This window comes from Cricetulus griseus, assembly GCF_003668045.3.
Source record: "Cricetulus griseus strain 17A/GY chromosome 1 unlocalized genomic scaffold, alternate assembly CriGri-PICRH-1.0 chr1_1, whole genome shotgun sequence".
Taxonomy (NCBI): Eukaryota; Metazoa; Chordata; class Mammalia; order Rodentia; family Cricetidae; genus Cricetulus; species Cricetulus griseus.
The window spans coordinates 192,887,418-192,913,319 of NW_023276807.1; the positions used below are offsets into that span (position 1 = coordinate 192,887,418).

Genomic DNA, 25,902 nt, shown 5'->3' on the forward strand with positions numbered 1-25,902 from the left:
GGCTATTACAAATAGTGCAGCTATGAACATGGTTGAACATATGTCCTTGTTGTATGAATGTGCTTCTTTTGGGTATATGCCTAAGAGTGGAATTTCTGGATCTTGTGGTAGACTGATTCCCATTCTCTTGAGGAGTCGTCATACAGATTTCCAAAGTGGCTGTACAAGTTGGCACTCCCACCAGCAGTGGAGAATTGTTCCCCTTTCTCCACATCCTCTCCACCATGAACTGTCATTAGTGTTTTTGATTTTGGCCATTCTGACAGGAGTAAGATGGTATCTCAGAGTTGTTTTGATTTGCATTTCCCTTATGGCTAAGGATGTTGAACACTTTCTTATGTGTCTTTCAGCAGTTTTAGATTCATCTATTGAGAATTGTCTATTTAGTTCTGTACCCCACTTTTTAATTGGGTTGTTTGGTATTTTGGAGAACAGCTTCTTGAGTTCTTTGTATATTTTGGAGATCAGCCCTCTGTCAGATGTGGGGTTGGTGAGTATCTTTTCCCACTCTCTGGGCTGCCATTTTGTCTTGCTGACTGTCTCCTTTCCCTTACAGAAGCTTCTCAGTTTCAGGAGGTCCCATTTATCAATTGTTGACCTCAGTGTCTGTGCTACTAGTGTAACATTCAGGAAGCAGTCTCCTGTACCAATTAATTCAAGGGTATTTCCCACTTTGTCTTCTAAAAGGTTCAGTGTAGCTGGATTTATGTTGAGATCTTTGATCCATTTTGACTTAAGTTTTGTGCAAGGCGATAGGCTTGGGTCTAACTGCAGTCTTTTGAACCACTAGTTGAACATGCTGCTGTCTTGTCTTCCAATCAGTACCAGCCTCAACCATTATTTTCTTCTGATTATTCTTCCCTTTTCCCTGTAGATCCCCAGGTCTCCTATTATCAAATTATAAAAGTTAATTACTGGCAAAGTAGCCAGAATCTAGGACCTTCTCCAGTGCTATAGCTGGTGCTAAGAATTTGTTGCTATATTTTATTAGACAAACAGGTGCCATAGCATGCATGTGGAGGTCAGAGGACAACTGTTGGGAATCATCCTCTCCTTCCCCTGTGGGACACACATGGTAGCACACAGGTACTCATGCTTGTGTGCCTAGTGTTGTTACTCAATGCCATCTCACTGGCTCAGTAATTCATTTTTTAAAACTTTTAGAGTCATATTAAAGCTATACAGACATGTATTTCAGATTCAAAAGTTTTATTAGATTAAGAAAAAGACGCTGTGTGTGGTTAGTGCACACCTTTAGTCCCAGCACTCAGGAGGAAGGGCAGCCTGGACTACAGAGTGAGTTTCAGGACAGCCAGAGCTACACAGAGAAACCCTGTCTCAAAAAAACAAAATGAAACAAACAAACAAACAAAAAGATTAAGAAAAAGAACAGTTCTCAATTCCCATTTTCTCTTTCCCAATGGAAACCACATTTACCTATTTAAACTGGATATTTTGATATTTACTTTTAATTTTTAGAAAACATGCTTATATTGTTGTCTCTTGATTACTCACTTTTAGAGATTATCCCACTGGCTTTCTTCTATGACTAATAAAGATAAAACTGCTTTTGGTCATATTCTTAAATTTTAATGTTTATACGATTTGGATGAAGGAATTAGTTCTCCACTGCTATCTGGGTTTGAGTCCTGTCTCTTTTTAGATTTCTATAAATTAGGTAAAATTATAAGCAAGGCTCTAATTAGATTTTATGGTTGTAAAATAAAATTTTCATGAATAAGATAATTGATTAAATATGTGTTTTAAAGAAGGCTTTTATGAATTCTTTCACAGAGCGGAGAGTAAACTAAAGTTGCATGTGACATCATAAACTATGACTAGAACAAGGCTACAAGGGGAAGTAAGAAGGGACTAAGCATCTCACCAAGGGAATCTCGACTCTGATGAAAACGCAGGCACTGTAACTCAGGGCTTTGTGTTTTACATTTTGTCCTAATATGTATGCACTTTAGGTCATACCTCATACATGTAGTCATAGACCAGGCCTTTTTCATCAAATGGGCATTCCCATTTTTCCACAGAGTTTGGCATTGGGTTTTCTTCATTTTTCCCAGTTACAATGGATCGGATGAAATTATCAAAAACAAGGCGGCCTTGTGTATCACAACTTGCTCCAATTGACCAAATCAAAGAGAATATAAAGCAGGCCTGTTGGTGAAAAAAAAAAAAAGCTAACTTATAGTGACTATTTTTAAAGAAAGTTCAGAGGAAATAACTAAAATTTAACATGTTAAGGCCTGTTTACATTACTGGGAAAGGTCATCAGATAAATAAATTAGTGCTTTGTATAGCTAAATTATATAAAGAATCATTTCTTTGGCAATAGTGATAAAAACTTAAATGTCTACATCAAATGACCTAGGGACATCTATTTAATTCATCCTCAAATGCATTCCTACCAGTGAAAACCAATATAGGTATAAAAATATTTATTACATCACTATTTCTTCAACTGGAAATCTGGTTATTTAGAGTATGCCACACACACTGATGGATATATACAGCTATTAAAAAAGGTACAACTCTGTAACACTGATACAGAAAAATCAAAACATATTGCAAGTGACATGCAAATTAGTAAATATTGACATAAAATACATATACAGGAAAGAGTACACACACACACACACACACAAAATGTCTTTACAAGGCTTGGCTATGTGGGGCACTAACAATAGTTACCTTGAGGGTAGCTGGGAGATTGGTACAAATGGAAAATATGCTTTTGACTTTTAAATTTTATTCTGTGTACATTTTTATATGGCTAGCAAAAACACTGCCCTCAAATTTTCAATCAGGAATCAATCTATATAAGTCTTATGATGTGATTCTGAGCCATCTGATAAAGCTGGGAGTTTGGGTTTATCAAGGAAGAAACATTTTCTGGAAATACACGAAATTATATATAGATGGACTATTCCTGGGATAGTTTTATGAAAGCAAACAGTAATGGCCATGGAAGAATGTGAAGAGATAGACCTGAAAAGACAACTCCAAATATAAGGAGAAAACATATAAACAAACTTCACATAACATGTTTGTGAAGGGGTGTGAGGTGAAAAGGAAGGTGAAAAGGGGGAGGTCACAGTTAAGAGGAAAGCCTGGACTGTGAGACGTCTGAGAGAGTTTCCAAAGTTAAGAGACTGTGGTCCATTTTATTTTTGTGTGCATGCGTGTGTGCGTGCGTGCGTGCGTGCGTGTATGTATGTATGTGTGTGTATGTATGTATGTGTGTACGTACGTACGTATGTATGTGTGTGTATGTATGTAGGTATGTGTATGTATGTATGTATGTATGTGTGTATGTGTACGTATGTGTGTGTACGTGTGTGTGTGTGTGTGTGTGTGTGTGTGTGTGTGTGTGTGTGTGTATGCAAAAGTACATGAGTGGAGGTCAGAGGACAACTGACAGGAGTTGACTCTCTCCTTTCCACTCATGTGACTCCCAGAGATGAAACTTGTCAATCTTGGCAGCAAGTGCCTTTACTCACTAAGCTATCTCCCTTACCTAAGAGGTAGATTGTTTATTTTTATTTTTATTTTCTTTAGCAACAAGGTGGAGGAAAAACAATGAGAGGGAAATGATATTGCCACATAATGGAAGAGAAGGAAGGGTAGAGTGCATTAAGAACAAGGTGGTAGATTGGAGAAAGGCATAGACAGGGACAGAGATTTTTAAAATTTTCTTTTGTCTCCCTTTGGTAACTTCTGCTCATGATTGCCATAGTCTCTGATTTTTGAACTCTAGACACTAGCTAACAAGGACTACTACTAATGCTCCCAAAGGCCTCCATGGATTCTGCCTGTATCCACCTATCTGGTTGGATACTTTCTCCCAGTCTTTCATAGCTAGTTTCTATGCTGCCTATAAGCCTGCTTAGCATTAAGACAAAAAAATCAATTAATTTAAAGAAAGTGAGCTTAACACTGCACCACGACATTAAGGGACTATCAACATATGGTTTTTCATTAAGAATGGCACAGTTTGAGTTCACTCTGACATATTTTACTTTCGCTAGAGTTGTTTTTTAGAATCAGAATGCCAGGTCAGGTTAACTTAGCATCCTCAGCTACTCTTCAGTGATCATCAAAAAACTGCTCTGGATCTTGTAAAGGTCTTTTCAAATACAAATATTATTTTCTATAACCACATTTTATTTTTAACTTAAAACCACCTTAAATATAAAACCAACCATAATCCAAATACGAGTGTGCTTGCTGGTGGGTTCACTTTCCAGCACACTACAGAGAAGTGTCTCAAAGAGGCGTGTGAGAGAGACAACTGCATTGATGTTACTTGTAGGAATCAGTTCCTGCAAAGGGAAAATAATAAAATGCTTTTTAAAAAATTTCCATCTTATTTGGAGAAGAAATGCAAGTAAATATTTCATTTTATACAAATGTAGGGACATATATAGGTACAATAAAAACATTTTTCAAAGATTTTTAGTTTGACTTATTATATGACAAAATTGTACACTATGTATTCTTATTTTAAATCCCATGACAAATGGAAATTAGGTATTACACAAGAATAAACAATATTCTAAGGATAATTCTAAGTCTCTTATAGACATTCATTCAATTATTTATTCTATGTTTATGAAAGACATATTTATAGCCTTGGAGCAAGCTGGGAGATGTGGAAATAAGAGGCATGATCCCTGAAAAGGAGCAACACTAAAACAAAACAGGAATGTGTAATATAGTGAGATAATTATATAAAGGAGTCAGTCTCAGATGAGAGAGATGGTGATAGAGTACTTAGTGTAAAAATGGGCTCAGAAATTGTTTTTAGGGAAACTGAAGAAGTATAAAAAACAAAAGGCCTTCCCAAGGAAGAAGAAGGTGGTGAACTGAATTTTCAAGGGAAATACGAGTTAGATAAATACAGTAGGGGAGATGTTTAAGGCCATAAATTATATAACAAGTACAAACAGATACAGACTTAGGGGATGTAAAGGCAGGATGACAAAAAAAAAAGTTATGCTTCGGAAGCAGACAAGAATCGTACTCCAGGAGTTATATGGGCTTTGTTAAAGGTCATCATAGGAAGAAAGTTCCAAAGAAGGATTTTTAAGTAGGGAAGAAACAGGATAGGTGGGTGATTAGAATCTCCATTCTAATTGTAAGGTTTACACTGCACCAGAGCAATGCTACTGTGATGATCCAGGTAGGAGGGAAGTCAGAACTGAGGCCACTCTCCAGGGAAGGCTGAAGTATGGAAATGGTTGGAGAGAAGACAAATGGAAAGATTACCAAAGAGGATATAAAACAACATTGCTTTAGAACTGGCTTCATATAGAGAATATGATAACTACCGAAAGAAAACCCATCATTCATAACCTGGAAAGATGGAGCTTCTTTTGTATTGTTTATTTGTATAGTACTAGGAATTTAAAACTGATAGACTGCTAAGAACTTTTATTTTTCCTATGAAGTCACCTTAAATAATCTTTGTAATATGGAATTGTATAGCATTTTTCTTTTAATACCATATATTTTCTCTTCCTAAAATCATATTTTAGGATGGGAAGCCATTGAGTATCTTTCTATATCAATATATTAAGTGTGCATGTGTACTCATGCAAGAGTGGTAGTTGTCACTGAATGGTGGTCTTCCAAAAGACACTTCTACCTTATGATCCCAAGAATTTATGGTAAAAGATCTTTGAAGCTGTAACTAAGAATATAGAGATGAGGACATCTTATGAATTATCCAATAGGCATGAAATCTAAGACCCCAAGTGCCACAGAGAAGAGACACAGAGAGAGGGCATGTGAAGCTAGAAGAAGGGACTGGAGTTATGCAGCCACGAGCCACAGAACTGGAACCACTAGAATCTGGAAGATAAAGGAAAGATTCTCTCTAGCATTTCTGGGGAAGCACAGCTCTGCCAACATCTTAATGTCAGCCTCTAATCTCCAGAACCATGAGAAAGTAAACTTCTCTTATTTAAGAAGACACATTTGTATAATTTGTTATGACAGTCTTAGGAAAATAGCACAGCATAAAGTATCTTCATAAAATGCTAAACACTCAGGTGAATTTAAAAAGACATATGTGAAATATTTTAAAATCTATTTTTATTGGTGTGTGTGTGTGTGTGTGTGTGTGTGTGTGTGTGTGTGTGTGTGTGTGTGTGTGTGAATCTGAGGGTAGGTAGTCATCAGAGCCCCTGGAGTTGGAGTGATAGACAGTTGTGAGCCACTCAGCATGGGTGTTGGGAACTGAATGTGGATCCTCTACAACAGCAGTGTGTATTCTTAACCACTAGGCCATCTCTCTAGCAGCTAAAATATTTTTAAAATGTAGGAAGTAATTAGGATTTTAAAGGTCTAGAAACTATGGTTTGATACAAATATTCTAGCTAAAGTAAATTTAACCTTTTAAGTAATTTGTAATTTAAGCAATATAAAACCAAAGAAGGCTAGGCATGGAAGGAACATGCTTGTAATCCCAGAACTTGGAAGGTGGAGGCAGGAGGATTAGAAGTTCAAGGTCATCCTCAGTTACATAATGAGGTCAAGACCAAAATAAATATATAAATAAATAAAACAAAGGTAATGAAAAAAAAACTGGCTTTAGTCAGTCATTCTACAATAGTGACTGTAGATCTAGGTAAGCTAAACAGAATCTTTAGAAACTGTAGTAAGTCAGAGAATTACAGTGCTGTTACCTTGCAGTTTTTCCTTCGAAATACTAAAGAAGGTGGTACTAGCCATTTGAAAAGTTCTTTCAGCAGAATTTGATGCTCTAGTTCACATAGAGGCTCTTCCAATGAATTCAACCATGAAGTCACAATTGGTTCCCATCCTAACTGTGAAGGTTCCAAATAAATCATGCCACAACGACTGACGGTGGCAGGCTGGAGAAAAAGCAGATCTTTCTTTAACTGACAATTATCAGCTACTACTTCTAAGTCCATTCATGATCTAGGTCTGCCTGTTTCTACAGTCTAGCACACACTAGATGTTCCCTGTACAGAAAACTATTTTCAGTCATGTCCTTAGACATCTTACACCTCTTCAAGTTTATGTATCATCCAGTCATGATTTGAAACTAACGTAACTAATCTCCCTCAAGAAGTCTTGAATCTTCTGGAAGACGAAGTCAGACACAAACATCTTCTAAGGTCTTTCTCTTCCAATTGCCCCCATGGGTATTCAGTCCCCTCCATACTCTTAGAGGGAGTATGTGTAACTGTGTGTTGGGATTATTTATTAGCATGCTTTTCATCCTTTTTAAATATACATTGAGTCTTATTCATCTGTCTATCCCCGGTATTAAGGCCACTTTGGGACACAAAATAAAATATTTTGATTCAATTAATGAATTAATAAACAAACAAACAAAATACTATTATAATAAGAACTTACAGAAGCCTGTGAAAGGTCCATTGTTTCAAAGATGAGGCTCATTTGAGGGGACATCTGAATGATTTCTCCACTCATAAGGCAAAGCTAGAGGCAAATATTTTTTAAATATTTAAAATTTAGATAGAATTAATCTGTTTATAGATAAAGCATGTGCTATGACATAAAGACATGAGTATGCCTGGAAGCCAGAAAAAACCCTAGTCTAGTCCCATGTTTATGATGTCTCCTTATCTTCCTTAATCTAAAACACTCGTATCAAATATGTTCAAAACTTGGATTTATTGACTGAATTCATCCTTTCTCTAAAATTCTTATCTTTTACATTATTATTAAAGCTACCTTATCTCAAGCTCCTTGGCTTAAAGATCATGAAATTTTGATAGTATTAGTAACTATTATTACCAACTATCCATATGTCAAATTAATTTTCACTACAAAGTTTTTCCTACATCTACTTTTCTCTCTGTTTCCTCTTCACTCCTACAGTCACCATTATAGACTCAGGTTTACCTTGTCTAGTCATATGTCAATAGTGAAGCATCTAACATTACTGGATTCAAGTCCTTAGGTATAAAATAGTGTGGCAAGGAGTAGCCTTGTAATATGGTAGTTACTATCATGAAGAGCTATTTGTATTTAACTTGCCAATGTAAAATTAAATAGAGTTTAAAGTTTGGTTCTTTAACACTTTTATTTTCTTGGTGCCAAAGATGAAGTGAGGGCCTTAAGCATGCTAGGCAAGCATTCTACTTCTGGGCTATCTCCCCACTCCAAGTTCAGTTCTCCAACTATACTAAGTCATTCTGCAAATGAAATGTTAACAAGCCACATGTGACTTATTGATGACTATCTTAACAGCGCAGGCATTTCCATAATTGTAGAAAGTTCTAGTTGAGAGAACTCATCTACAATACTTTTAAATGTATATCAGATTATGCCAGTAAACACTCTTCTCCTTGCTACCAAGTTAGGATAACATTGTCACTCAATCTACTGTGTTGTCAACCAGCTACTTATACTTAACCATCAAGTGTAAGTCAGCCGTCTGGCAACCCTTGCCTTGCTGTCACCTAACAGGCCCTAAGGATTCTCTTCTCATCAAAGCCCTCAGCAGTTGGCCCAATCTCATTCTAATTCCTGCCTGGGCCAGGGTTCATGAGGACGAACATTTTAAAACAATAGCAACTTATGTTATGCTCCTTACCATCCTGTCTTCATTTGTTTTTTATTTACTTTGTTCCAGCCATTCATTTCATATACCTAGAAATTTATCTCTTGGAAAAAAAAAACTAAGTAATTCTGAGCCACTAAATTCAAGCATCTTAATTTCTTGTCCACAGTTCCCAACCACCCAGTTCTCTTTCCCACTGACACCAAATACACTTTTTCCTTTTACTAGAAATAGATTTTCTTCTTACATAATATATCCTGATTACAGTTTCCACTCCTCTATTCCTACCAATTCTTTCTCCCTAATACACTTTCTCCTCATTTTTGTAAGGAATTTCTCATCATGGCAGGTTTTGTCTCCTTTGTTAGGTAAACTCTGCTTTATGTCCATTGTTTCTACTATTCTCCTGCTACAGTCTTTCAAGTCTTTGTGTACTTCCAGGATTGCAGCGTTACCTTTACCTAAGCCCAGGCTGCTTATTTGTAGAGAATATTTCACAAAGACAGCCCTTGGTTGAATGAATTGTGAGTTAAGCCTTTTAATTTAACCAGCACTACCCACACATACATACTTCTATGTTTCCCTAAGCCAGTGGTTCTCAATCTTCCTAATGCTGTGACCCCTTAATACAGTTCCTCATGTTATGGTGACCCCCAACCATAAAATTATTTCATTGCTACTTCATAGCTATAATTTTGCTACTGTTGTGAGTCATAATGTAAATATCTGATATATGACTCCAAAGGGGTCATGACCCACAGGTTGAGAACCACTGCTAAAGCAGACCTGTTTCCCAGAGTCTACTATGGTTAATTAAAACTGTTTCATTTCACTGGGCAGTGGTGGTGTACTCCTTTGATCCCAGCACTCAGGGGGTAGGAGCAGGCAGATCCCTGTGAGTTCAAGGCTAGCCTGGTCTACAGAGGGAGTTCTAGGACAGGCTCCAAAACTACACAGAGAAATCCTCTCTTGAAACGCTTCCCCACTCCCAGAAAAAAAAAAAAAAAACAAAAACAAAAACGTTTCATTTCTTCTTACATCTGCAAAGAACTGAGGCTTACCACTTCACAAAGACAAGTTGTCATTAGGATTGTTTTTCATTTTTCACCATCAACCCTGTATATTCAAACTTTCTTTTTTTTTATATCCAAACTTTCTGGCCATACTCCCCCTTTCCTCTAATTGGGGAGCACCCTTATATTTGAGTTTAAATTCTTATGTTTCATTCTACTGATTAATTCTTGCTTTCTGAATCATCAATACTTGTCAGTTTACTTTCCACTCTCAGTGCAATCAATATTACTGAGTAAAAATAAGGAAAAATATAATGACCAGCAATGATAAGGTACTTGAACATAAATTTGAGACTAATTAAATAAATTTACTAATTATTATGACAGTCATTTCATATATGTATGGAAATCAACAGGGCAGGGCAAATGACCTAATGATAGAGTACTTTTTAGCATATGAAGGCCCTAGGATTCAGTCCCCAGTGTCACAAAACAAGTATGGAAATAAGCTGAGATACAGATAGGAGAATACTAATATAGACATGAAAAGGAATAAGGAATAAAGTGGAATACAATACTAACACCTCATGTACATGGATCAAAATAGGAAAGCAATAAAGAATATGAGTCCATTCATAGGAAGTCCTGCTAAAACCAATTATTACTGATTAAGTGATGATCTCTAGAAAATATACTGACTTGGAATGTGCATGAATGAACTTTTGGGTACAGAGAATTTTATGCATCTTTGTTTTGGTAACAGTCATGAAAGTATACAAATACATTAAAATCATAGTATCTATCTTTTACATATCAACTTATGTCCCAGGGTAACATTTTACAGATAAAAACTAAAGTATTCAACTTTTTTAAAAAATAAATGAGACTTTCATCTTCTTCTAAAATATTAAAGTTCTGTATGAAACTATAAAATTGAAATAGCTTAATTCTTTCTTATGGGTATGAGTGTTTTGCTCACATGTATATCTGTGCATATAGTACCAAGAACTGAGTTACAGATGACTGCTAGCCACAATGTGGGGGCTGGGACTCAAACACAGATTCTGGGTCATCAGTTTCCAGAGGAGAAGTCAGTGTTCTTAATGACAAGCAATCTCTCCAGTTCATTTTGATTTGCTGGTAGATTACTATGGTGGTTGTGATAAGATTGGCCTTCATAGGCTTATATATTTGAATGCTGAGTCACCAGGGAGTAGCACTATTTGAAAGGACTAGTAGGTGTGTGTGGCCTTGTTGGAAGAAGTGTGTCACTGGGTGTAGGCTTTGAGGTTTCAAAAGCCCACACCAAACCCAGACTATCTCTCTCTGCCTTTGGATCATGATGCAGCTCTCAGCCGCTGCTCCAGTGCCTGCCTGCATGCCTCTATGCTCCTGCCATGATGATAATGAACTATTCCTCTGAAACTGCAAGCAAGCACTCAGTTAAAGGCTCTCTTTTATAAGAGCTGCTTTGGTCATGATGTCTCTTCACAGCAATAGAACAGTGACTAAGACAATTATTAGTTAACACAGTAGCTTTAATATAATACACTTTTATTCTATTAAAAACAAAAGGCTTATTATAGCATAGTCTTTACTGAAGACAATTTACAAGTGTATTCAATTTTTACACACTTTAGCTTAAGTATATAATCCTAGAATTGCTTAATTATCTGAATAAGTTCTGCTTAAAACAGTAGTTATTTACCTTTTTATTATCATCCAAGACTGTATTCATACTCTCTATCCACAAAGTGTCAATAGGACCATCAAATACAACCCACTTCCGGTCAGGTGACTCTGCTAAGGCAAATTCTCTAAATGTGTTTGCCACAATACCATCAGTCCACTGTGGAAAAAAGGAAAAGCTAAAAAGCTTCCTTCATAAAGTAAATTGAATTTATCATTAAAAACCATATAAATACTTCTAGTTTCTTGCTTTAATATGCACTGTCAAATCTTGAAATTTGCAGGAAAGTATGGAACTAGAAAAAATCATCCTGGGTGAGATAACCCAGACCCAGAAAGACAAACACCGTATGTATTCACTCATAAGTAGATATTAGAAATAAAGCAAAGGATAACCAGCCTATAGTCACAACCCCAGAGAATCTAGGTAATAAGGAGGACCCTAAGAGAAACATGCATAGATTCCCCCTGGGAAGGGGAAATAGGATCTCCTGAGTTAATCAGGAATGTGGAGGTGGGGGCAGGGTAAAAGGGGACTGGGTAGGGAGGAGGAGGAGAACATGAGGGAATGGGATGGTCCAGCTGGGGGAAGGACAGAGAAGGAAAGCAAGAAAAGAGAGATCTTGATTGAGGGAGTCATTATGGGGTTAGGGAAAACTAACCCTGGCACTAGGGAAATTCCCAGGAATCCAAAAGGATGCCCCCAGCTAAGACTCTAAGTAATAGTGGAGAAGGAGTCTGAACTGGCCTTCCCCTGTAATCAGACTGATAACTACCTTAATTGTCATCATAGAACCTTCATCCAGTAACTGATAGAAGCAGATACAGAGATCCACAGCTAAGCACTGGGCTGAGTTCCCGGAGTACAGTAGAAGACAGAGAGGAGTAATAATATGAGCAAAGGGGTCAAGAGCATGATGGGGATACCCACAGCTGACCCAAGCTAGTAGGAGTTCACTGACTGACAGTGGGGAAAACTGCATAGGCTTTCTGCATAACCAAAATAGGCTTTCTGAATGTGGGTGACAGTTGTGTGGCTTGGGCAGTTTATGGGGCCACTGGCAGTGGGGCATAGTGCATGAACTGGCTTTTTGGAGCCCATTCCCTGTGGAGGGATACTCTGCTCAGCCTAGATACCAGGGTGGGGGTGGGGTGAGGGGAAGGCGTTGTTCCTGCCTCAATGTGATAATGTGATGTGACAGACTTTGTTGACTCCCTGTGGGAGGCCTCACTCTCTCTGAGGAGTGGATGGGGGATGGGATGGAGGAAAAGTGGAAGAGTGGAAGGAGGGGACAAAGGGGAAACTGGGATTGGTATGTAAAATAAAAAAAGATTGTTTTAAAAAATTAAAGGGGATTGTCAGATCGTGTCATCCTTGTAGGTCTCTGGAGATCTCCCTAGTTCCAGATCTCTTCTTGGACCTATAGTGGTTCCCTCTAATATGGTATCTCTCATCCTGCTCTCTCTCCTCTATTCTTCCCCCAACTCAATATTTCTGCTCCTCCATTTCCTCTCCTCTACTCTTCTTCTCCTGCTCTTATTGTGGCAGCTCCCTCTCCCCTACCCTCATGCTCCCAATTAGCTCAGGAGTTCATGCCACTTCCCATTCCTGGGGTCCATTTATCCCTTAGAGTCCTTCATGTTTCCTAGTTTCTTTGGTGAAGAGGATTATAGGCTGGTAATCCTTTGCTCTATGTCTAAAATTCATATATGAGTGAGTACATACCATGTTTGTCTTTTTGTGACTGGGTTACCTCACTCAGGATGGTTTCTTCTAGTTCCATCCATTTGCCTGCGAATTTCAAGATTCCATTGCTTTTTTCTGCTGAGTAGTACTCCATTGTATAAATGTACCACATTTTCTCTATCCATTCTTCAGTTGAGGGGCATCTAGGTTGTTTCCAGGTTCTGGCTATTACAAACAATGCTGCTATGAACATGGTTGAACATATGTCCCTGTTGTATGAACATGTACTATTTGGGTATATACCCAAGAGAGGAATGGCTGGATCATGAGGTAGACTGATTCCCATTTTTCTGAGCAACTGCCATACTGATTTCCAGAGTGGTCTTACAAGTTTGAACTCCCACCAGCAATGGAGGAATGTTCCTTTGTCTCCAAATCCTCTCCAGCATAGATTGTCATTGGTATTTTTGATTTTAGCCATTCTGACAGGTGTGAGGTGGTATCTCAGAGTTGTTTTGAGTTGCATTTCTCTGATGGCCAAGGAGTTTGAGCACTTTCTTAAGTGTCTTTTAGCCATTTCAGATTCCTCTGTTGAGAATTCTCTATTTAGTTCTGCACCCCACTTTTTCTTGTATACAATAACCCATACCTGGGCAACACAACTTGTTTTTTGTAAATACTGAATGCCAAACCAAAAATAAACAGCTGCTTTGTTTTAATTGGTTAAAAAAAAAATGTGCAAGGGTGTTATTTTGTAGATTACCTCATGAGACACTGGGTCAAACTGCCCAAAAAGTTGGCCCATAGTAATTGACTTTGGGTTTACAGTCCTGTACATGACCTTTTCTTCCTCTCCATAGTTGCGTTCATTCATAAGAGTTAAAGTATCAGCCAGCACATGCAGAACTTTTGTCTTAGCAGCAAAAGGCTCTCCTACCAGCATAAAACTATGAAAGAGAGTTATACAATAAGATGGTAAAAATATGGCCAATTAAATTATTTATACCAGCATAGAAAACACCACTCTGTGTTAATCACCATATATAGTTTTTGAATCTCTAAAATGTTTCCTCAGATAGATAAAATACACTTCCCTTAAACTGATTGAGACTACATTGAATTTTCCACATTCATAACACTATCAAAAAGTATAGAGAGTCTAAATGACAATAAAATTTTACTATTTATATATTCTTAAAATAAAACCCAAGGCATGGGAAGAACTGTTTCTAAAGCTTTCAATTGTTGTAGTGGCAAAGTGCTCTTTGCCAAAGATTTCCAGACCTCCTGGCACACAGGCTTCCTTGCCACTCTGTGGAAACATGAGGTGACTAATTCCAATGAATCATACAAGGTAGATAATTCCCAGTAAGGGAACTGACAGAGCTCTGTCACCTCTCTAGCAAAAATGTAATCCACAATGGAGAGATGGTGGCTACTCTTTGTGACTATTATAAACAGAGTCTCCCTGATAACCTATAAATGAACTATGCCTTTGCATTGTAAATCACTAACATTTTGGCTGGTTGTTCCTACAATGTAGTCAGCTCGTGGGAGGATGTTCTTGCAATAATAAAAGAAATATAAGGCATTGGCTTAGAAGCCAGGGCAAATTAAGTTTCTAGAGTATAAATGATTGACAACTGTTGTTATACAAGGGTAAAACATTTGATGAATTTAACCACTTAGGCAACTTGGAAGACAGATAATACACCTAGTGAAGGGGGGAAGGGTAGTGAACACTGTTATTAGGTACAATGGAAAGATGTAGCTGGATTTAATAAGAAACTAAATAGAGTTCAGAAATTCAGGGACCTATAGAATTTTCATGCACTTTGGAAAAAAAACTCACCAAGAATACTTTTCAACAATGAAAACTCAGAATGTTATAAAGGACAGGGCTACTTTATCACATTATTAAAATCTATGAAGGATTGATGTGGTTCTTAGTACAGGAGTCTCCCAATATTTGGGAATTATGTTCTAGTCCACCAGTAGATACCCAAGACCATTTGTACTATACAAGTGTATATAATACTATGTTTTTTACCTGCACATTCAGAACTATTATAAAGGTTAATTTATGAATTGGACATAGTGAGAGACTAACAGTAGCTAGTCATAAAGTAGAATAATTACAATAATATACTTTGAGAAGATTGTATGACAGCGTTTAGTCTCTCTCTCTCTCAAAATATGAAATTGTCCCTTTAATATTTTATACAGCTGTTAACTGATTGTGGGTAAACAAAGCCATAGAAATAAAAGCTGATGGTAAGGAGGGCTACGTAATCATTACAGGAGAACAAACTTGATGAAAATAGGCTAGAGGTGTCAAATCAAGCCTGGCAGGATTAAGGTTACCACAAGATTTTGAGAAATATGACAATAAAACTGTAATTAGGGCAGATGGAGGATAAAACACATAAAAGCTGATTAAATTTCTGAAGATATCTACTGATTTCTACCTCCTGATTCTGGTCTAACAACATATATAGGTGTTCAATCCTGGATACATAAGGATTGACTTACTATTCCCTCATTTTAGTATACATTTGAAATGCTGCATAATACAAAGTTGTTTCCTTTTTAACTTTTCAAAAATCATGATTATTAGACCCTAACTTCTGTAAGCAGAAAATGGCTTGAATCATTTTTCAACTACTACAAATAACATTTTTCTTTGTTGATAACTCATGCATATTGAGGAGAAAAGACAAAAATAGGAAGACCTTTCAAAGGTTGAGTCCCTTGGAATACAGCTGATTAGAAAGTCCTTCCCAAAGGGTCTAGGCCCGGTCTAGGATGATGTGGTGGACTTTGGGGAGCCCCCTTTGAGGGCCCTACCCTGCCTGGGGAGTGGAGGGTGGATGGGGTGGGGGTAGGTCGGGGGTGGGGGAGGAAGGGTGAGGGGTGAGGGGAGGGACAGGGACAGGGAGAGGGACAGGGAGAAGGGATTGATAGGTGAAACAAGCTTGTTCCTAATTTGAACTAATAAAAAAAAATTAAAAAAGAAAGTGCTTCCCAAGAAAGAAAAATCAAGAAGAGTTAGATCCAAGATGTTAAAAAGAACCTTAAGTTTACACAATTTAAGAGATCTTGTAAAGGAAACACACACACACACACACACACACACACACACACACACACACACACACACACACACACACACGTACACAAATTTGCCACACCAAATCCAGTAGATTCTGTATAACAAGTTCCACAGACTGAGGCAATAACTTCAAAAGAAGGAGGTCTCCTGGAAACAGTTGTGGAACTCTCAGCCAGAGAAAAATATTGGGCTGTGATTCTCGTGGCAATTTTTGTTTGTTCTTCTATTCCTTTTTTCACATTAACGAAATGTTCCTAAAAGCCTATGCTGACATTTCAAACAACAGAAATAGATAAGAAACCATCCCCTGAGATGGGGTTACTAACCATGACCTCATCTCAGGAAAAACCAGCACTTTCCAAATCATTCACGTCATTCACATAAGTACAAATAGTAAAAACTTTCCCAACAATAGAATGTCATATGGCTGTACATGTGTCATCGAAAGTGGGCTCAAGTGTCTGGTAACGAAAGCTTTTAATAAGAAAAAGTTAAAATAGTTAAAATAGCTCAATACTTCAAAAACTCACAAGAACTAGGTAATATATGTTAAACAATAACTGACCATAAAAATATATTAATTTGATTTAAGAAATATGTGGTTAGCCTTGGATGATACTATGTTGGTCTTATGTTTTGACTAATCAAGGACAAATTTTATGTATTATTAACCCTGGATGATTCTATGTTTTGGATTTCTGTGTCACTGTGCCAAGTAACAATAATGTCATATGTTTGGGTTTGTTTAGCAAAAACATCCCCTGAGAAAATATCTCTATAAAAAAACCTTGTTTGAGAACTGCAAAATACACTCAGATTCAAACTGCCTCTGTGTTTGTTTCTGTTTGTCACCCCCGAATCCTTACCCACTTATTCAAGAACCTTCATCCCAGGGACTCCCATACCTGGCTAGGGTGGTCTGTGGCTCAAAATTATTACATATCTACTTTAATAATACCTTATAATATAAGTTATATACATAAAATGTTTACAGCTCTTGGATGGTTCCCTACCAGGAAGAGGCCCTGAAGCTTAAACTCCATTAGTTTCACAATAAATCCATCTCTTAAATGGGGCCATTATGTGTCCAAGTGGATTTCAGAATTGTTACCTAATAGTGTGAGTTGTGTTTACTCTAGTTTCTGAGACAGGATCTTTGCATATAGGCCAATCTGGCCTGGAATACAAGATCCTCCTGCCTCATATGAGGGTTACAGGTATGCCTCCCCATCCCTGGTTCTTTGGTTTATGCTGTAAGCTACTGAGAAAGGAGAAACTATTTGTTCTCTAGCATTCATAAATAAAAGTTTATTGCTTCTTTTTGTTCTTTAGTTTAATTTAAAATAACATCAAACTATGGCAGATAATCAATCCTTACCCATGTCGAACAATCATCATTTCATATGTCTGAATCATTTTTTCAAGAAAAAATTTAACAGGTTGAATATTATGTGCTTCGCAGGTTTCACGTGCACATTCCAAAAATTCCTGAAATAAAATAAAAATGGAATGTGTTCCTATGAGATGTTATTAAAATCACTGAGACAGAAAGTTTTATTTTTTCAAATTAAAAAGAATAAATAAAACTACAATGCTGTTAATATGTCAATGTAAGTTATTAATGATCATAGCATTCTAGCACTGGATGTATGTTAAATAAAAACAGTTCTTTCTAATGGTGTTTGCCCAAATTCTATTTTTGGTTAAAATGCAAAAGAATATGCTAGAGAATCCTTCATACCATAGCAAGGAATAAACAGAGAAGCTAAAAAAATCATTTAAAATTTAAGAGCCATAAAGTATTGTAGATACAAATTATTCTGAAGGAACTTAAGTTCATAAATGGGTTACTCTTTCTTTGGTGTTCTGGCTAGTTTAATGCCAACTCAATTTGACACAAGATACAGTCATCTGAGAGGAGGGAACCTAAATTGAGAAAATGTCTCCATAAGATTGGACTGCAGGTAAACCTGTACAGCATTTTCTTAATTGGTGATTGATGTAGGGGGCCCCAGCCCATTGTGGGTGATGCAACCCTGGGTTCTGCAAGTAAGCAAGCTGAGCAAGCCATGAGAAGAAAGCCAGTAAGCAGCACTTCTCCACAACCTCTGCAATCAGAGCCGGCCTCCAGGTTCCTGATCTGTTTGAATTCCTGTCCTGACTTCCTCAGTGATGAACTGTGATACTGAAGTATAAGTTAAAGAAATCCTTTCCTCCTCAAGATGATTTTGGTCATAGCGTTTCAACACAGCAATAGAGACTCTAGTAAGACACTGGCCAAACACAGCAACAGCTCTTTTAAAGTCCTCTTTAATGTAGTGCATACCTTTAATCCCAGCACTTGGGAGCAAAAGCATATATATATTATTATATATATATATATATATATATATATATATATATATATATATATATATCCAGTCTGTTTTACATAGTGAGATCCAAGCCAGCAAGAGATACATTGTGAGACTCTGTCTCAACCCTGTGCTAATCCCCCTCCCCCAAAATAAATTTCTGCTGAAGGAAAAGACCTATACTACAGCTGGATAGCATACAAAAACATGGGAGGATGAAACTCACTGTTAAAAGTGTACCCCAAGATCAGCTACTGGGAATACACCCAAAATATGCTTCATCCTATCATAGAGATATTTGCTCAACCATGTTCATTGCTACTCTATTCATAATAGCCAGAAATTGGAAACAACTGTGTCTCAACAGAAGAATAGATAAAGAAAATTGGTACATTTGCACAATAGAGTATTACTCAGCCATTAAAAAAGTGAAATCACAAGATTCACAGGTAAATAGATGAACTTGAAAAAAACATCTTGAGTGAGGTATCCTAGAGCCAAAGAGACAAATGTGGTATGCGTTTGCTTCTATGTGGATGTTAGCTGTTAGGTCAATGAAAACAAAGAAGCTATCTGTGGAATCACAGAGAATAGGTGCAGCAGGGAGTAAGGGGGACAGATAGATCTTGTTATAAAAAGGAAATAGAATAGATAGTTAAGGATGGATGGGATTGGAATGGGAGGATTGAGTGGAAAGGAGGAGAGGAGATGGGGATGATGAATTCGAGGAGAGACAGCTAAAGTTAAGGGACATTTGAAAGGTAGTATGGAAACCTAATAAAATAGAAGCTTCCTAAAATACATACATACATACATACATACATACATACATACATACATACATACATACATATACATACACACACATACATACATGAAGGTAATCCAAATGAAATTACCAATAATGGGGAAAACAGTGTTTCAACCAGCAAATGAAGCTTCCAGTACCAGGATTGTGTTACATCTAATTGAGTGGTTGGCTAAAGTAGAGCCATGGGAACCAAACAACCCAGACTGTTGCCAAGACTATGACTAGTTCTCCACAAACAGCCCCATTGCTGAATACAACACCTACACAATTCATTGAACACGCAGAAGTCAAGCTAGTTCCTACACAAAGCCTTCACTCCTACTTCCATCATCTTTCATACAGTAAGGTACTCTTGTGGTAGTAACCAACCAATATCTGAAGGCCCAATCCATGAAATGGAACCCAAACCTAATGCTGCTTGGGTGACTAAGAATCAGAGATCAAATAGCCCAGGGACTAGGCTAAAACCAAATGCTACTGTTCTAACCCCCCACCCCAACACACAAAGAAACTATAGCAATAAAATGACTCCTAATGACATTCTGCTATATACTCATTATATTCTTGCTTAGTCATCATCAGAGAAGGTTCCCCCTGCAGCAGATGGGAACAAATGCAGAGACCCATAGCCAGGAATTATACAAAGAGTGAATGACCTTGGAACACTCAGCCTTAAATGGGATGTCTCTATCAAGTCCCTCCCTCCATTCAAGGCAAGAGAACCCTATGGAAGAGGAGGTGGAAAGAATGCAAGAGCCAGGGAGGATGGAGGACACCAAGGAAACAAAAGCCTCTAACCAACATTATCAAAGCTTTCATGGATTCACAGAGCATCCACAAGGCCTACATGGGTCTGCAATAGGTCCTTTGTGTATATAAGGGCTTCCAGTTTGTTGTTTCTATGGGATTCCTGGTATGTGTATGGGTGGCTCTCTGATTCTTGTGCCTTCTCTTGGGCTCTTTTCCTTCTATTTGTCTTGTACAACTCTGGTGTGTTAGTTCTAACTTATTATATTATATTATTATTCCTTAGAAGCCTGTTTGTTTTTTCATGAGAGACAGAAAGGGAGTGAATCCAGATCAGAGGGGAGGAACTGGGAGGAGTAGAGTGGGAGTAAATTGTAGTCAGTATATATTATGTGAGAAAAATGAATCTATTTTCAGTAAAAGAAAAAACTGTTGCACGTGTGAGACAGGGGTCCCTCTCATTATTTCCAATGTGACTACCCAGTTGCACCAGTACTGGGTTTTAGAAAAATTATTCCTTAGCCCAGTGAGTTGACCTGATATCTAGTCAAAAAAATTAGTAAGTATGAGTTTTTTCCTCTAACTGCAAATTCAATTCTGTTGTTATATATGCCTATCTTTAGGTGTCACTTTTAGTCAAATACCATTTTATTGAGTTTGAAATTGAAGTGTGAGTCCTCCTACCTTTTTTCTTTTCTTTTTGCTCACCTTTTGGTTCTGTGTCTGAACTAACTTGCTAAAGGTGAGCCTGTGTTCTACAGTGAGCTTTATCTCCACTTTTTTTTCTTTTTCTTTCAAGATTGTTTAAACTATTTGGAGTGCCTTGCAGTTACTTGTGACTTTGAGAATGACCATCTAAAAATCTAAATGCCTATAAAAGCCAGTTGAGATTCTAGTGGAGACTGAATTGATGCTGTGGATCAGTTTGTGGAAAACTGTTATCTTAGACATTTTAATTTCCCCAACCTATGAACATGAGGTATCTTCCCACTTATTTAACTTGTTTTGCTTTCTGTCCCTTCCTTTTGTCCCATTTCTTCTTCTTTCTTCTCTCCTCCCCCTTCCTTTCTTCTCCCTTCTGCTTCTCTTCCCCTACCCTCATCTTGAGGTATAGCCCAAAATGGCCTTGAACTCAAGAGCCTACTGCTTCATACTCCTTGGTCTTGAATTCTGGGATCCTAGAAATGCACTATTTCACTAAGCTTGTTTACTTTTGTTCAATGAAATCTTGTAAATTTCAGAGTTCTTCAGAATTTTATTCTTTTTGTTGCTATTAAAAATGAACCAGTGTTTTTTTTTGTTTTGTTTTGTTTTGTTTTGTTTTTGGTTTTGGGGTTTTTTTGTTTTGTTTGGTTTTGGTTTTTCAAAACAGGATTTCCTCTGTGTAACCGCTCTGGTTGTCATGGAACTCACTTTGAAGACCAGACTGGCCTCAAACTCACAGAGATCTGCCTGCCTCTGCCTCCCAAGTGCTGGAATCAAAGGCATGCTCCACCACACCTGGCTATAAACTGTTTTCTTAATTTCACTTTGGATTGTTCATTGCAAACATACAAAAATGTGATTGGATTTTGTATAGTGTATTCCATAACCTTGCTAAACTATGTTTTATAATTATTATGTAAATTATTCAAGATTTTCTATAAAAATCATATTTGTGATTAAAGATAGATTCACTCCTTGCTTAACAAAAGAGAAAAGAGTGAGTATACTGTCAAATCCCAAACACAATGACACAATAATGGTAGTTGGTTAACAAATTCTATCTCTGGTACAAAGATTAAAACACAAAACAAGTCAAATGTAACTAAGTGATAACAAATTATAAGATACAAAGTGTGATATTAAAAACACAATATGTGGGAAAACAGGAGTTTTAGTATGTAAATATAAATTAAAGTTGCTACCAACTTTAAAAAGCCAGCTGTAAGTACATTTTATGTAAAACTCAGGAAAGCATATCACTACAGAAAGCCTTCAAACAACCAAGGAAACAAGTGAAAAACAGATGTGAAAACCTAAAACAATTAACAAAATAGCATGGGTTACTCCTTACATATCAATAATTAATTTGGGCTGACTCAGCAGGTAAAAGCACCTGCCACCAACAAGCCTGAGGACTTTTGTTCAGTCCCTGAGAGCTTACTCCTGCCAGCTGTTCTCGGACCTCTCTGAGAGCTGTGGCATGCATGGATTAAACAAACACAAGACCAAACATGTGCTGCTTGTTTCATCTTATAGAATACTCGCAGAGCAAAAGCAAATGAATGAAAAAGATATGCTTCGAAATAAAAATAAAGTGGGGCGGTGCTGGTGCACGCCTTTAATTCCAGCATTCTGGAGGCAGAGGCAGGCAGATCTCTGTGAATTCAAGGCCAGCCTGGTCTACAAAGCAAGTTCCAGGACAGGCCCCAAAGCTACACAGAGAAACTCTCTATCTCAAAAAACAAAATAACAAGACTATCCAAACAGAATAAGGTCCCCAATTCAATAAAGGTTTGTAAACAACTGAGCCATCAGTTGAATTTGTTGTACAGAGTAAGTCATTCTCACGGGTTCACTTACATTATAGTCAGCTTCAGGAAGTTTAATACCAGGAAATAAGTCACTAGTTATTCCATTAAATAAAGGTATGTCATGTGACAGAAACTTTGGTTCATTTACATCTTTAATTGATCGAAGAAGCTAAAATCACAAAAAGGATAATATAATTTAATTGCCTGCACTTATATGCTCACTGAACACACACACACACACTCTTAGCTAAAGTCAATTTATTTTACATTGATCACAGAATTCCCATAATGAGAAACTAACACTATGGTTATCAAACATAAAGGCATCTGTATTAATGTTACAATGTTACAATAAGTAACCTAAAATCTTACCTTAAAGACTGGGAGCAATAACTCTTTTAGTTGCTGATTAATCTCACTAAAGAAGTTATCTTTCTACTAATATTTTCACAATGCACATATTTAATTAATACTTACCAGTATATCCTCATTTTCATCAGGATATTTTAATTTTAGATTTCCAGCTGCCACTAAAACTGCTTTCACTGCTCTCATTCCATAGTCATAATGGAACTGAGATGACAGCTGCTCTGAGCATAGCCTGTAGGTCATCACTATCTTCACAGACAGAGGCTTTGCATTCAGAAATCCATAGGAGTAGAGAGAGATCTCTGCTATAAGGGCATAGTTTGGAACCATCATAGCTACTGTTCTAAAAAGAACCTGAGGCATATAATAAATGAAATATATTACTTAGGCAGAAGAAACCATTTTTAAAGCTAAGCAGAAATAGGATCAAAAGATGTTGATAGTAAGTTTATTCCTTAAATGCAACATCTATTTATAAACTATTTTTTCAGCAGTAGTTAAATGTTTTTATGTACTTGATAGTTTTGGATTTCTAAAAATGCTTTAGAAAGTGGGCATGGTAGCTTATATGCACAATCCTGGCTACTTAAGAGATTAAAGTGGGAGAAATGCAAGTTCAGGGACAAACTAGGCAATTTAGTGGGACTTCTCAAAAAAAAAATAAAAGCAATCATGGGTAGAGTGCTTGTTTAGTATGCCTGAGCCCAAGCCCCCTGCATCACCAAACAAACGAGGGTTTGAAGTTTACTTTTTATGAAAGGGAAAAGGGGAAAGGAAATGACAAGCTATATGGATGAATTTATTACAGTTTGAATGGATTATGCTATTAGTTTTGATTAACAAACTTATACTCTCAAAAAAATTACCTTGAGATTGTCTGGCAATTCAGAACGTCCTGCATAGCCAGGATTCATGGTAATAGCTACAAAACAGTTTGGATTGAGTTTAAGTTCTGTCCCTTCAAAAACAAACACCTCCAATTTCTGTTGAATGGCTCTCTGAATGCAAAGAATCTGCTGTGCCACCACTGATAACACTTCCAGTTCAATCCGATTAAACTCATCAAAGCAAGCCCAGGCGCCTGAAGAAGCCAATCCTTTAAAAAACTAAGGATATAGGAGGAAAATGGTGAATTTTCTTAAGAAAGGACATCATTTGTAAACAAAACAAAACACACAAAAACATTTGAACTTCTAAGTCAAAATTAAAAGTTAAGCTTAAAAAGCTCCAAGGATATTTTCAATGTCATTACCACTAAAATCAAACCTCAAGTAACACTGAAACTACAATCCAGTAATATGAGCACATCAGTTTGCCTTGGTGTACCCAGGTAGACCCAGCTGTAACAATTGACATGACTACCTTTCCCATTGCTAGATAGTCTAGCCCATCAGAGCAGTTGAACACCACACACTGTACAGCAAGAGCTTTAGCCAGGTCTTTGGTGGTTTCAGTTTTTCCTGTGCCTGCTGGCCCTTCTGGAGCACCTCCAAGGTTTAAATAGAATGCTCCTATCTGAAAAAAAAAAGTTATGTGTGAAAAGAAATCTATGATTAGCCAGGAAAAAAAACCAAACTAGATAGTTGCTGGCCGAATGAAGTTATTTGTATTTATAGCTTCAGGGAAGCCAGTTATTATTATATATTGTTCAGTTACTTTTCAGCATAGAAATTTACAGCTGTAAAAATTGTTGTCTAATTTGAAGACTTTAGTATAAATGAATAAAAGATTGTAAAATATCTCATGGATAATTTTATACTGATTATATCTTCAAGTGAAAATACTTTAACCGAGTGAATTAATAAAATTTTATCTTTAAAAAAATTTTTGTTTAAGACTTCACATATGCATAGTTCCCCTTCAAGAACAGAGAATCTAGCACTGGGGGAGTAAAATTCATTCAAGGTGATTTTTTTTCAGAAAGTAGAAGATAATAAAGATATCTTCCAAATGGCAAGTTACAAAAGGGTAAACACCTGAAATAAGTGGTACAAATGGGGTCCATATTTTGAAGACAAACAAATATATCATTTATGATTTCTCTAGATTTTGCCTTGGAGAACATACTCTTGGTTTTCTGCATGCCCAAAAGAACTACTCTATATTTCTCTTGCCAATATTATTGCTTTCTACTTTATATTGCAGTTAACATGGATTCCTCTTTTCCATTAATCAGAATTTAAATTCACTAGTATATGAATTATATAAATTGTATGGACAAGGATCCTCATCTCATCTGCTACTTAGAGAATTCAACTTCACACTGTAACCTACTCAACATTAAATGAGTTCCTAAATGTTTCTCTTCAAATCCCAAGTTGGCTTGGCAGATGTAGCAAGTAAAAATACAGAATGCATAGGGAAATTTGAATTTCAGATGAACAGTGGATTATTTGTTAGCACTCCTCTTTCTTCTCTTGCTCTATTTAAAGAAAACATCACATACGCACACCAAATACCACATAATGATACTTCAGTTAACAGTAGATGGTGCCAATAACATATGTCATACATCCTCATCCTGTTGACCATACCATCTAGTTTTGGGAAACATCTCGTTTTGCAAATATATATTTTGTGGCATTTATACAAGACACAATCGCCTAAAAACATTTTCTAGAATGCATCTCTATCCTTAAGTACATATGAATAAATTTTGTAATCATTTGAAATTTAGATTTACCCAGGAGTCCTATATTCTATCCATTATTATCATTATCATGGGTTTTAATAGTTATACTTCTGTCTTTACAGCTTCTCAACCAAGCGCAGCTCTCTGCCCCCTACTTTTAGTTCTGTTGTTCATACTCAGCAGCAGTAATTGGGAGTTCTAGAATGCAACTGTACTCTGATCCTCCTGTCATTTCTCTAGTACTCCACTGTAAAATCTGACACTATTTTCTGAAGCTCTGGTTTTGTCTTTTATCTTCAGTACCTTTCTTTTTCTAATTAGTCACATTGGAAGTGACTTATGACTTATATACAATAGAATTCAAACATTTTTGTATGTTAAAAGGGGGGCTGAGAAGTAA

The 25,902-nt window shown here is 36.9% G+C and overlaps 1 protein-coding gene across 1 annotated transcript in view; it reads right to left on the minus strand.

Annotated features, from left to right (window-relative positions):
• Nucleotides 1-25,902, minus strand: part of Dnah12 (dynein axonemal heavy chain 12) — a 206,294-nt gene that overhangs the window by 97,664 nt on the left and 82,728 nt on the right. The window contains exons 27-37 of the mRNA XM_035452634.1: nucleotides 24,233-24,385; nucleotides 23,737-23,976; nucleotides 22,979-23,224; nucleotides 22,551-22,670; nucleotides 17,452-17,561; nucleotides 13,725-13,908; nucleotides 11,294-11,434; nucleotides 7,402-7,485; nucleotides 6,702-6,890; nucleotides 4,215-4,334; nucleotides 1,981-2,169 (exon numbers count right to left, since the gene is read on the minus strand). Coding sequence (XP_035308525.1) covers nucleotides 1,981-2,169; nucleotides 4,215-4,334; nucleotides 6,702-6,890; nucleotides 7,402-7,485; nucleotides 11,294-11,434; nucleotides 13,725-13,908; nucleotides 17,452-17,561; nucleotides 22,551-22,670; nucleotides 22,979-23,224; nucleotides 23,737-23,976; nucleotides 24,233-24,385 — 1,776 coding nt within the window. The remainder of the gene's footprint in view (nucleotides 1-1,980; nucleotides 2,170-4,214; nucleotides 4,335-6,701; nucleotides 6,891-7,401; nucleotides 7,486-11,293; nucleotides 11,435-13,724; nucleotides 13,909-17,451; nucleotides 17,562-22,550; nucleotides 22,671-22,978; nucleotides 23,225-23,736; nucleotides 23,977-24,232; nucleotides 24,386-25,902) is intronic.